Source organism: Panthera tigris, chromosome C1 (genome assembly GCF_018350195.1).
Source record: "Panthera tigris isolate Pti1 chromosome C1, P.tigris_Pti1_mat1.1, whole genome shotgun sequence".
NCBI classification, from domain to species: Eukaryota; Metazoa; Chordata; class Mammalia; order Carnivora; family Felidae; genus Panthera; species Panthera tigris.
This window is the reverse complement of record NC_056667.1, coordinates 165,334,607-165,347,746: the sequence shown is the minus strand read 5'-3', so window position 1 is coordinate 165,347,746 and position 13,140 is coordinate 165,334,607. Positions and strand designations below refer to the sequence as shown.

Here is a 13,140-nt window from a genome sequence, read left to right as displayed (position 1 = left end):
ATTGCCAACATTCCCTCAGTCCCTAGGAGACCAAGTGATCATGATATCCAGTTCTTATTATTTCTGTATTAGTGGTGGATAGACTGAGGCACAGAGAAGTAAAGGTCAGAAACCAGCCTCACAGGAGTCCTTTCTCCCCATCTCTGTGTTCAGTAAACTAGCTAGTTCCCCTCACTCATCACAACACAGACAAGATGCTTTACTTAGGATAGCAGGAAAGTGAGTTTTTTTCAATCTACCTAATTGCCTCTAACTAGATCTGGAATAACATGTATTCTTACCTTCGTAGTTACTGATTGTGCTTCATTGGCACCTATATATAAAGAAATGACTATGACACATACACAAATACTTGGAAAACAAACCAGTATGAAATGAACCACATCACCACATGGTTTGTCCAAATGATGTAAAATTAGGTAGCACGTGGCAGTTGTTCTCACAATTTTTTTAGTTTTGAGAGAGAGAAAGAGAGAAAGAGAGAGAGAGAGAGAGAGAATGAGTGGGGGAGGGGCAGAGAGAGAGAGGAACAGAGGATCCAAAGCAGACTCTGTGCTGACAGTGCAGAGCCTGACATGGGGCTCGAACTCGCCAACCTCAAGATCACGACCTGAGCTAAAGTCAGACGCTTAACTGACTGAGCCACCCAGGCACCCCTGTTCTAGCATTTTTAGGGTACTGTGCATCACTGCACCCCCACCCAGACCCCAACATGCAAAGGGGCGATCACCTTATGTTGACAAGTTCAACACTCGCAGCAACACCCCGTCACCAAGCCTCAAATAGAAGTAACTTTCTAAAGTTATTCTCTCTCCTCGAGGACAAAATTCCAAATGTTTTCTTCCTTCCCAGCACAAAGAACATTACAACATTACAATATTCTGAGGCAAGTAAAGTTATCATAATTCCAAAGTTTTGTTTGTGGGCACTGGCCACAAATGAACACAGACTTTCACGTGCTCTCCTGTGTTGTCATGTTTTTTCACAAGCTGTTTGTTTTCATTTACTCCCAGCTCCAGAACCGCCCCAAATTCTGCAGGAGCTCCAGCCTGTCACTGTGCAGTCTGGCAAGCCTGCCCGCTTCTGTGCTGTGATATCTGGCAGACCACAGCCCAAAATTTCCTGGTACAAGGAAGAGCAGCTGCTTTCCACTGGCTTCAAGTGCAAATTCCTTCACGACGGGCAAGAGTACACGCTCTTGCTAATTGAAGCCTTCCCAGAGGACGCGGCTGTTTATACCTGTGAAGCCAAGAATGACTATGGAGTAGCCACGACGTCTGCTTCCCTCTCCGTGGAAGGTAGAAAGGCCTCGCTAGCCTCAGCTTAAAATAAAACCTAAGAAACCTGCTTTTTGTGTGTTGTCCCACTGCATTTATGAATACAATTTGGAGCTCATACAAGTGGATTGCTGCTCAGCTTTCAGAAAGTGCCCTGATGCCACATGAATTAAGATAAATCCACGTGCTCCATTCTTCTTTGAGGTCTGCAGGTGATTTAATCCTGACGCATCTTGTGGTCCCTTTCTTTAGTTCCGGAAGTCGTGTCTCCAGATCAGGAAATGCCAGTTTATCCTCCTGCTATCATTACCCCACTTCAGGACACCGTCACTTCTGAGGGACAGCCAGCCCGTTTTCAGTGCAGAGTTTCTGGAACAGGTAGGTTCATGAGCAAAGGTATCGTTGCTAATACTTACACAGAATGATCTGAGGAGAGCTTTCTCACATTTTCCTCCATCACAGACACGTCCCAGGCATAATTTGACTCTTAATGGGAATCTTGCAGAAGACTTACTTGAATTACTGAACTAAGGAATAGACCATGTTTACCGCTACTGAACTGTAGCATCAAAAGTAAGGGCATTATAATCCGAGAGGTTAGATTTGAATTGTGGCTCCCCTGTGTGACCTTAGGCAAATATATTATTTCTCTGGCTCTCTTTTCCTCATGAGTAAAGTAAGAATAGTATTGCCTTTGATCTTAGAACATACATTTCACAAGGGCAGGGATTCTGTCTTAGCACCTAAAACCTGGTGCCTAAAAAGGCAGTGGCTACTAGAAGGTAAGACCCTTGGCAGTGAGGGTGAATCCTTGTCCTAGGATAGCTTCATACATAGTGGATAGTCAATATGTACTTGTTAACTGGACAAAAGAATGATTATCAAATGACTAATACCAATGAGGATCGTGTTAGATAACACACACCAGCGCGTAGCACAGTGTTCATCATATAGTAACCCTCAGTTGGTTAGCTGTATGCTCTTTAATTGGGGCATGCTTCCCAAACACCCACGGCCCTGTCTCACAGCCTCAGGAGTCTGATGTTGGTAGAATGAGGCAAAATATTTGCAGCTCTTTCAAGCCAATTATGATTGTAAATTTATCTCAGGTAGGGGAAAAGTAAATCAAATGAAAGTCACTCTCATATTCTTGGCCCTTATGCCCACCAAAGGGAAATTCTTAGAGCTTAGCTTCATAGCACTCCTAGTTAAGTGTAGGTTTATTTTTATGCTTCTTCCATTGGTTTATGACCCAATCTCTGCATTGCCATGAGCCATTTTTGTAAACAAGTCAGTATTTCAATTGGCCTTCTAAAACCTGATGATTTCCTCCTCTGAGGTGAAGATGCTGATCTAGAAACCAAATGGACCTGTTTGATTTTTATGAGTATAATGAAAAGATAATTAATGATGTAGGTAAAGCATCTATAGGCCTGGCTGGCAAGTGACTGGTGCTCAATACATTAATTTTATTATAGCTATAGAGGGGAATTATATAAACATAAAAGTCTGGTAGTGGGCAACCAACATGGAGAAATACCATAGACTTTGTGAGTTTGAGAAACACTAAATATTAAGAAATAAGATCTGATTTGATAATATCCTACTAACACAGTAAAGAAAAGGCATTTTAATATCAAATTCATTAAAGACACACTAAATAATTTGTCCTTCCATTGAATTTTTAGAGGAAAAATTTCAAATCAATATACATATATATGGGTCGTTTAAAGCAGTAGTCTTTATATAGTACTCTTCAGTTTATAAATAATATTATAGTTTTGCCTTTAAGGTATTACAAAAATATGTTTTAAGCCTTTCATAAGACTCCAATTGGGGGACGCCTGGGTGGCTCAGTTGGTTGGGCATCCCATTCTTGGTTTCTGCTCAGGTCATGATTCCAGGGTTGTGGGATCAAGCTCGCATCAGGCTCCATGCTAAGGGTGGAGCCTGCTTAAGATTCTCTCTCTCTCCCTCTGCCTTTCTCCCCTTCTCACACACACATGTTCTCTCCCTCTCTAAAATAATAATAATAATAATAATAATAATAATAATAATTTTTTTTAAAAAGACTCCAACTGGGGTAGAAAGAGAAAAATATCTTTTTCATATGAATGACATCTTTAAATGTTTAAATGGACTTTATAAATTTATGGATTACTAACTCTTTATGTGTGGTACTATTTATACACATATAGAGATTTGAGCATCCTCTTGCAAATGTATTTTCTATATGGCAAAATTTAAGTTCTTTAAGTAAAATGCCCTTTTAAAAGCTTACCAAATCATAAAGGTTGATGCCCCTGGGACTAAATATATTTACACAACTTTCTCTGAGCAAGTATTACCCTAGGAAAGTATTACCCTAGGAAATTCAGCCCTGCCTTCTACAAATGTGAAAAAAATTATCAGTCTTCAGAAACCTCAGTCACATGTTTTTGGAATTCAATACATACTGAAGCATGGAACTTGGCCCTCAGCAATCTAGTGGTGCTTTTATGAGAAACTGTTGCCTACTGAAGGTCTCTGGTGCCACCTACTGGTGGAAAAGCAATTTGTAAAAGCAGAATTTTAAAACGTAATAAAGCTACATTTTTACCAATGTTTATTCTACAGATAATCAGTATCATTTAAAGGCTTACTGAGCAACAGCTAGCTAAATAAAATGATAAGTAGTCTGGCAATGATGGGTTCCTGTTGTTCATTTAAGTAACTCTTCAGTTTTATTCGACCGCTATTGAAATATTACACTAGCTGCTAGGGATGCCAGACCTGGCTTTCATAGAATTGAGTGTAGGTGAGGAGACACACGTGCACAACTAGATCCCAAGGTTGTAAGTGCCATAACAGCCCACGTACTCAGCGCTGACTGTTTGCAACATGAACAGAGATGCACAGACTGGGCATTGAAAAATCAACAGGATCCTTGAACACAGCAGTATTCTAGGCAGAGAACGACATTTACAAAGTCATAAAAGCTTGCAAGGGTACTTCATGTGCTGGAAACGACAAGTGGCTTAAGTATGGTTGGAAAGTGGTGTGATAAGTGGATGAGAAGGCCAGAAAAGAAGGCAAGGGCCAGGTAGTAAAGGTTTGGTATTCTATGCTTAGGATTTTAGATTTTACCTTGTTTATACTAAGGAGCAACTGAAGGATTTTTAAGCCCCTGGGTAACATGATTTACTTTTTTAGAGACACTACTGTGGTAGTGAAAAGAGGAATGGTCAGATGTGGGAGGTGAGACCAGGTGAGGACCAAGGGAGAGGCCATCCTAACAGGCTTGGAAGGTGCTGACAAGGCCCTCAATTAGGGGAATCGGGAGAAAAAAGGGTGTATATTGAATTCAAGAGGTGGAATGAACAGAATTTAGGGACCAAATACAATGGAGTAATAGAATGGGGAGCAGGGACAGTGGAGAGGCCTCACGGAAGCCAAAAGAGGCCAGTGACCAACACAGAAAGGGGCAGCCCAGTCAGAAGCACCAAATCCATTACCAAGAGAGGTCTCACCTGTTAGCTTATTTATTGTTGACAATACATGCCTATCCTAGGGCTTCAATCAGTTTACCTCTGTCAGTAGTAATATGCAGAGAACCTTGCAAAGTGGTGAACCAAACCCTTCATCTTCCATTTCTGTTGAGGTTTAATAGACAAACTAAATAGTTATAGAATGATCGCTAAATTCCATGTGATGGTGTTGTCTCTTACATCACCTGGCCCTGACTTTTGGTAAATTATTAAAGGCACTGCTGATCCCTTGTGAGGTTAAACATTCTTTCTATAATGACTGACTTGTGGCAGTGGTTTATAAAGCTCCTTCTATGTGTAAGCCATTTAATTCACACAACAATTTATTGCAAACAATAGCTCATGCACTGGGTGTTGTATGGAAACCAATTTGACAATAAATTTCATATATTAAAAAAAATAGCTCATGAATTATTATGCATCTTATTTTACAAATGAGAAGACTGGTCCAGAGAGATTAAATGACAGGTGTAAGGTCACACAGCTGGTAAATTGTGGTATCAGCGTTCCATTTTCTACCTTACCTTGCTACCTAAGGAAGTGAAGAGATTTAAAAGGAGAACCTGTAGTTTAAAAATACTACCACCATGGGCAGGATGGAGGGAAACCTTCACAAGCCAATATTTGTGCCAAAATGCAAACAAATGCTAGCTGATTGCACCACAAAAGAATCCTCCATAGATGGTAATTAGATAAGGGAGTGGTATAGTGATCATGCTCAGCTTGGGTTGTGGCTTTTAAAACAAATAGCTAAATTTAAATCCACTCTTGACTTACAGGGTTACTGTTTCAATGGAAGTACAATATTTTTTAAAGTGCACATTACCTTAAACCATAACAATATAATGTTATTTTATCTTTGCTTTGGGGTTATTTTCTATCATTTTAACATGATTCAACTCCTTATATGAAAAGAACTGGTTTTATTATTATATACTATTACTGTTACTTTGAAAAAAGCCAAATATATCTAAGATGCCCAAATTCCATTACTCTCAGTTTTAAAAATTATTTTTTGCTTTGCTCAGACCTTTCAATGCTTGCTCATTGGTAATGACAGTATAGAATTTTTTTCTTCAGACTACAGGGTGTCTGTTTTATACTTTTGGGAATGTTGATTCTCTCAGCTCTCTTTTTGATTGATCTTTCTGCCCACCAGAAGCGCAGAATTTCCTCTCCCTGTCCTCGTAAGCAACCACAATCCTAGATAAAACCCATCCTGATGACTCTACCTTAGGACTGTCTTTTTCTCAAGGTCACTATGTCAAAACCTTGACCCTGTTTCCACAGCATGGACTGCAAATGGTTAAAAAGAATATAATTAAAATTATAAAAGTTCAAATATTACAACCAGTCTATAAGCTGGATTTTTCTGGAATCATGTTTTTCTTAAAGATGAAAAGGAAACCTAAAAGAGCAGATGTGGCAAGCCCAAAAGGGAAATCTAATGTTATTAAGATAAATATGAAATGTAGTCAACAATGTAATCAATACTGTGTTTGCAGGTAAAATCATCCACCACTTTTTGTGATTTTAAATAGCTTTTTTTTCTTTTGTGATGCAGATCTAAAAGTGTCTTGGTACGCCAAAGACAAGAAAATCAAGCCATCTCGGTTCTTTAGAATGACTCAATTTGAAGACACTTACCAACTGGAAATTGCCGAAGCTTTTCCGGAAGATGAAGGAACTTACACTTTTGTTGCTAATAATGCTGTTGGTCAAGTATCAAGCACAGCCAACTTGAGACTGGCAGGTACAGTAAACAACTTTAAGAACCACATTTAAATATGGATCTAATCTTTCAATGCCAGTAACAATCACTAAAGATTCCATGTAAACCATCATTGGCCCTACCATTCTCTTTTAATGCAACTAATTGTTTCCATGTTATATATGACATTCTTACTTTTCTTTTATCCCATCTCATGGTGAATCACAAACCATCATTTTCTATTTTGCCCTGCTTTGTCTTTATACTGTTTTGTAATGTACTGCTCTCCTCGCCAGCTTTCATGCTTTCTGATCAGCATGTATCAGAATGGAGAGAAATATGCTAAAGAAATACTTAGGTAGAATTGTTTTCTCATTTAGCTAAGATGAAAATTTAAAAAAAATGTTTTTTAATGCCAGCGTTACTATTCCCCCATTGTCTTGACACAATTCTGAGTTCACAGAAGCTACAGAGGATGATTTCGGGTCTGGACACCATCTAGATGCATTCGCCATCATTCCAAGAATGCCTTCAGGTTAAGGGGCCCAGTTCAAAGATGGTTTAGCATTTCTGATATTTGGGGCTTTTAAACTGCAATCAGAAACACTTCCCTGGCAGTGGGGAGCACTTTGATTCAAAACAAGATAACAACAATATTTTTATACAGTCAGACTATTTTTGATGAGCTAATTTAGTCTATGTATTCTTAACTATATACAAATACATAAGGATTGAAGGCAACTTTGATTTTTCCCTTAATTTTAAATACAATAATAATCAGATACTTTCTTAATAATCAATTTAAAGTCGTTTACAAAATAGAAAATCTGATTTTACAACCAGAGGGGAAAAAAATAAAAACAGAAAACAAGAATACCTAAACTAAATTGTGTACTTCACTACTGCCTTCACAAACAATACGGTGAAGTTTCTTAGACTATTTATGTCTCCATTTGTTTGTCTGGAAAATGGAAGTGAACATGTGTGACTTGGAACCAATAATGTCATACGTTGACAAGGCATTAAGATTGGTCTGGATTCTAGTCCACCATTACAATTTACGACAGATCTGTAGACAACTCCAAATGAGTTCTGGTTTCAATGCAGGGTAAGACATTAAAGGTTGGCATGCTTCTTTTCAGGATTTAGCAAATTTGGAGAAGTTACATCAAACTCCCAATGGCATGTTTCTTCGTCAGTTTCATTTAAGAAGGACTCCCTTGGCCAAAAGCCCATCTTCATCCAGCCTCTATCAAGCCTCAGGGTGCACAGCGGGGAGACAGTCAGATTTCATGCAAGGGTTTTTGGCATTCCCAAGCCAGAAATCCAGTGGTTTCATAACCAGCAGCCAATTCTACCAACAAAAGATGTAGTTTTCCATTTTGAGGAGTCCACAGGCATGGCTTTAATGCTTATAGTTGATGCTTACTCAGAGCATGCTGGGCAGTACTCTTGCAAAGCCGCCAATAGTGCTGGGGAAGCCTCTTGTGCAGCTACACTCACAGTGACTCCAAAAGGTAAAGCTCATGTTGCTTTAAAGACTTGGATTTGCTTCATACCTCCTACTCCCACTGTTACTAATGAGAGTCTCTACTGTTTGTCTCATTGCATAGTGTGGTCAGTCGATAATTTACTAATAAAATAACACCCAACAAGTCCTCCTTAGTTCTCAATTATGGGTTAACCTATGCAATTAAAATCTCACTGAAGTGTATATTCTGCATAGTACACTAGTATTTTTTAAGGCATCAGCTTTGCGTGATGTTTTTACTTTTCTAAACGACATCTCATGATTGGATCATTAATGATCCATTTGCTGTATATTGTTTATAAAGTATACAGAAGAAGAAGGACAAATGGTATCCCAGGAGAGGGAAAAGAGAGAGAGAGAGAGAGAGGGAGAGACTATGTAACTCTGGTTAGCTGCAGTGACAACAGAAGGAAGGACGCAGAGACGCTATGGCATCGCATGAGCCTTCATCATCCATTCATCACTGGGTCACTGGGAATGAACTTTCTTTTGTATGATCTGACATCCTAGAGCATACTCCATTTGGCATGCTGCTTCCAAGTGACAATGACGTCTTCCATCTTCATCTTCCATGCCATTTTATGTTACTAACCTAACCAAGTGACAAAGCTTAGATCTTAATATTCTTTTCTTTTTCTTGTCACTTGATTATACAGTGCAAGCCCTAGCTAGGCAGAGTTCTGGGAAAGATGTAAGAGAGTCCACCAAGTCCCAGGCAGTGGCAGATTCCTCTTTCACAAAGCAGGAGAGCAAACTATCCCAAAACGAAATTAAGTCATTTCAAGGATCATCATATGAATATGAATCACAGGTTTTTGAAAGTGTATCTCAAAGTTCCATCCACACAGCTGCATCGGTTCAAAATGTAGAGTTGCGCCACACTGCGTCCCTTTCACAAATTGCAGAAAGCACTGAGTTATCTGGGAACTATGCTGAAGAGGCAGTGGGTGAGGCACCAAAGATTCTCCTGCAGCTTCAGGACCTCTCTGTAAGGTGCGGCGACACTGCTGAATTCCTCTGTGTCTTACAAGATGAATCCTCTGTTGATGTAACCTGGACTCATGAAGGCATAAAGATCGAGGACTCTGAAAGAGTGAAGCAGTCACAACGTGGAAATATTCAGTTTCTTATCATATGTAACGTTCAGCTGGTAGACCAAGGACTGTACAGCTGCAGTGTCCACAATGAGTATGGAGAGAAGACAACGTCAGCAGTACTAAGCATAGAAGGTGCTTATTTGGCTTTTAGCTCTGACTTGCTTCATTTCATCCCCATCGCTTTATGCAGCTTTTCTGCTGTGCAAATTGAATCAATGAATATATTAATTAGAATATCTCTAACTTAGCACTCTATTCGTAAAAGACTCACGAAAGTCAGCCAAGTTATTGGCCAGACTTGTGATGAACATTTTTAACTTTCCAGTCTAGATTCAAGGAAGTGTAACTTTCAAATCTCATTTCGGAAGGTTATGGCTTATTTCACGTGCAATGCTTTTCCTAGTATTTCCCAAATATGCCCCCTACAAGGTATACTGAAGAAGGTCAAGCTGTTAATCAATTATTGATTATTTATTATTGTGCCTGATACTGCGCCAAGCTTAAATTTAATTATTTTAATATTAGGAGGCTCAAAAGTTCTCATCTGCCCTTTGTTTGCACATCTGGAAGTTCTAGATGTTTATAAGGAGCAATAGAAAATTGTGCACTGATAATGATAGGGCTCTGTCTGGACCAAAATTAGGAGTCTATAGCTATTTCTTAATAGGTGCTGCTGCTTCAAAGTCCCAGATCTTCCTGGAATTCTAGAATTATCTCATGGCAAGATTATTATTTTTGTTGTTTTCGTGCTTGATTTGCCACCATGTCTGGAAGGGAATGAATAAATTTGTCTCGGAAAAGATAAGTTCTTCCTTTTATCCATGGACCTCCTCTTAGATACTAATGAAACAGGAAAGTTATTCTTCAGGTGCTAGAATCCCATGCTGTATGTCTGTAAGCAGAGAGTCTTTACTGAGTCCCGTGAAAGGTAACTGATGGAAGAAGTTCTAGCATCTCCAGGGGTCGGTGGAGACCTGTGGCCTCAAGGTCTTTTCTGATCTCTCCATCCATTTTTGAAATGTTAGAGACGAGCAGGGGATAGTACAGTGCTATATGACAGCCATCTTGGCTCTGAATTTTGAAAGAGTCTCATATATCATTTAATATATCTGTAATCCTCATTCGCCCAAAGGAGTCTTTTTTATCTCTTAATCTGACATTTTGTTCTGTAGCTCTTTCTGGTAACATTTTCATAGGCTTCAAAGGGAATAGCTCCAGAACTGAGATCTAGTTATGCAAATTAGATGGAAAATTCCACCATCCAAAGAGTTGACTCTCAATTTCACCATAGCTGCTGGCTAGTGCAATAATTACACATAGTGATTATTTATCTGGAGGTGACGTGGTGACAACCATGACGGTTTCTGCAGCCATATAATTGAGAGTTGGCTGTGTTGTGGAGGTAGGAACAATGTAGGTCTTTCAACTCGTTTCCTAAGGAATGTAGGGCCATGGTACATGCTTGATCAGCACATGGCCAGAGTGGATTTAAGCTGGACATTTTTGCCACAGGATTTCTAGTTCACTCAGTTCTAATGGATTATATCATTAAAGTGTTCTTGGAGCATGAGCATTTTTCTCTTGGGAAGTCCAGACTGCCTCACTGGTACTTAAGAAAGTGAAAAGATAAGCCACTTTTAAGTGTTTGAAGAATGAAGGATCAGGCACAGTTATCTAATTATCGCACATAAGACCAGTCTTTACATGTTCCTCTTTTACTTTGGCCTTGTAACTCTACGTAGGCAGAGTAGTTATCCGCAAAGATCAAGTAGGAAGGTAAACCCTGTAAGTCTGTTTGAGTAGTTCTTCTGTACGTAAAAGTATAGATATATCATATGTTAGTTTGGGGACTAACATGCTGCTTTCCTTCTCATCCTAATGACACATCACCTTCTCTAAATTCAGCGTGTGTTTTACTCTTACAAACACAGCTAATTTATTACTTTTCCTAACTTTATTCTCACCTAGCAAACGAATCGCAAACCAGAACAGTTACAAAAATTGCCCTTGGTTCAGACACTAAAAGTTTTAAAACACACAAAGAGTCACAAAATAAAACAACCCATGAAGTAAAGAGAGAATCGTCAAGGAAAACAGCAAGTTTGTCATTCACTTCATGCCAAAGCCCACAAGGAACGGAGGAGCCATGGAGTCCCGCGTTCCCACACAGTTCCACACGGATGGACAGAAGAACAAGAGGGAACCAAGGCACCCACCTTTCCCAGGAAGCTGCCCCAGAGATGATTGTGTCTAAAGCCTGCGCCTTTTCCCTATATAATAAAAGCTATTTTGACTTGAGGACTCTGTTTTGCTCCTTAATATGTAACCAGACTTTGTGTAGTCTCAAGTTTTAAAGGTGGTCCAAATGAAAGGCATATTTACTAGCAGGAAACGCTTAATTCTGCAGGAAAACCTGAGAATAGCCCTCGGCAAAAGGCGGCAAGTTAGAAAATGCATGTTCCTTCTAAATGTGATTCCTTCTCTTAGCAAGTGTTCCATCGATAGGACATTTTTATTTTTAAAAAAGAGAATATTCCTTTAGTTTATGGATTGCTTTTTGGAATGCATGTAAAGGCATGGGGAGTTATGAAACTAAACGTGGAAATTTCATAGAGAACCTAAAATAAAAAATGTTTTAAAATCTTTCTGCCGACATTGTCATGTACTTTATCAGCTCATTGATTTGTCTGGCATGGATTTTTTGGGTGCACTTGGGGGACATAGTTTTCTGTTACTAGAATGAAGAGGAAATTATAATTATATGAATATATGAATTGAGGCAGAAAGTATATCAGGTTAATCATTAAAATCTCTTTATATGTTTTCCCATTTTAGCCCCAGAATCAATTTTGCACGGGAGGATTGAAGAGGAGATTGAGGTGGAGATGAAAGGTATTGTTTGTTATATTGGATGTGAGATTTAAGTAGAAATTCTGAAGGATTAATAGAATCCTTGACCTGCCTACTTTCTCTTAGTAATATTGAGAAAAATGACATAGATGTACAAATATATCTCTTAGAGTATATATTACTATGTCGCATGCCTGGTTTAGTATGCTGATGGTTACATGCATTTCACAGTAATTTGTTTGACAGTAATTTAAAGTCTTATATTTAAAATTTATCAGCCATTTTCAACTTCATGTTTGCAGCCATTTTCATAAGTGTGTATCAGAAAAAGTTGTCATCTTAATGCATGAAATCAATTAGTGGAATTTGTTTTCAAAATCGCAGCGAGTTAAATTGAACAATAGGCAATCACCTAGCTGTCAGTCTCAGAATGCAATGTCATGAATGAATTATGATGATTGAAATGCTACTTCATTTAGGATGTGTGAAAATGTTACATTCTCATTCTGGTTTACACTTCATGCACATACATCATTTTAACATTGATCTGTCTCTTACACTGGCTTGCAGATAGCTGCCTTACGTGATCATTATTGCCTGCTTTTCTCTGCGTAACGTTGTGACTTTATGGCTGTATTAGTTCGAATAAACGCCTTCTCATTTTATTTTAGCTAATTACTTATGGTTAAAGTTCTTGCAGATTTTTTTTTAAATAGTTAATGCTCAAAAAGATAATAATTTAATCCAACAATCAAAAGGATCAGAAAGGGCGTTTATTCCACTCTCTGCAAGTCAGGTAAGATTTTCCTCTTAGCCACCAAAAGAACAAAGATTTCCCGCTCTCAAAACAAACATGCACAGGAACATGTTATTTTGAAATGCATTTTTGCTTGTTCAAGAAGAAATTTCAACAGTTTGAAGAAAAGACCAGACAACGAACGATTTTCGTGTCAGAATCTTTTAAACAGAGCATGGTGTTGCGTTTATTCGAACAAATATGGTGAGTGAATTTTTTTTATGGATTTGTGAGAATCTGTAGCATGCATTTTATTTTATTTCCTATTTTGCAATTTCATTTATTTTCAACTTTTTCAAATACTATGGAAAATAGTAAAATGCTTTATAATTTAATTTTTCTTTCAGAATT

General features: G+C 38.5%; 1 protein-coding gene across 1 annotated transcript in view; it reads left to right on the top strand.

Moving 5' to 3' along the window:
• Positions 1-13,140, top strand: part of TTN (titin) — a 277,250-nt gene that overhangs the window by 41,725 nt on the left and 222,385 nt on the right. The window contains 4 exon segments of the mRNA XM_042994799.1: positions 1,014-1,298; positions 1,530-1,655; positions 6,369-6,557; positions 11,979-12,035. Of these exon segments, the coding sequence (XP_042850733.1) occupies positions 1,014-1,298; positions 1,530-1,655; positions 6,369-6,557; positions 11,979-12,035 (657 nt within the window).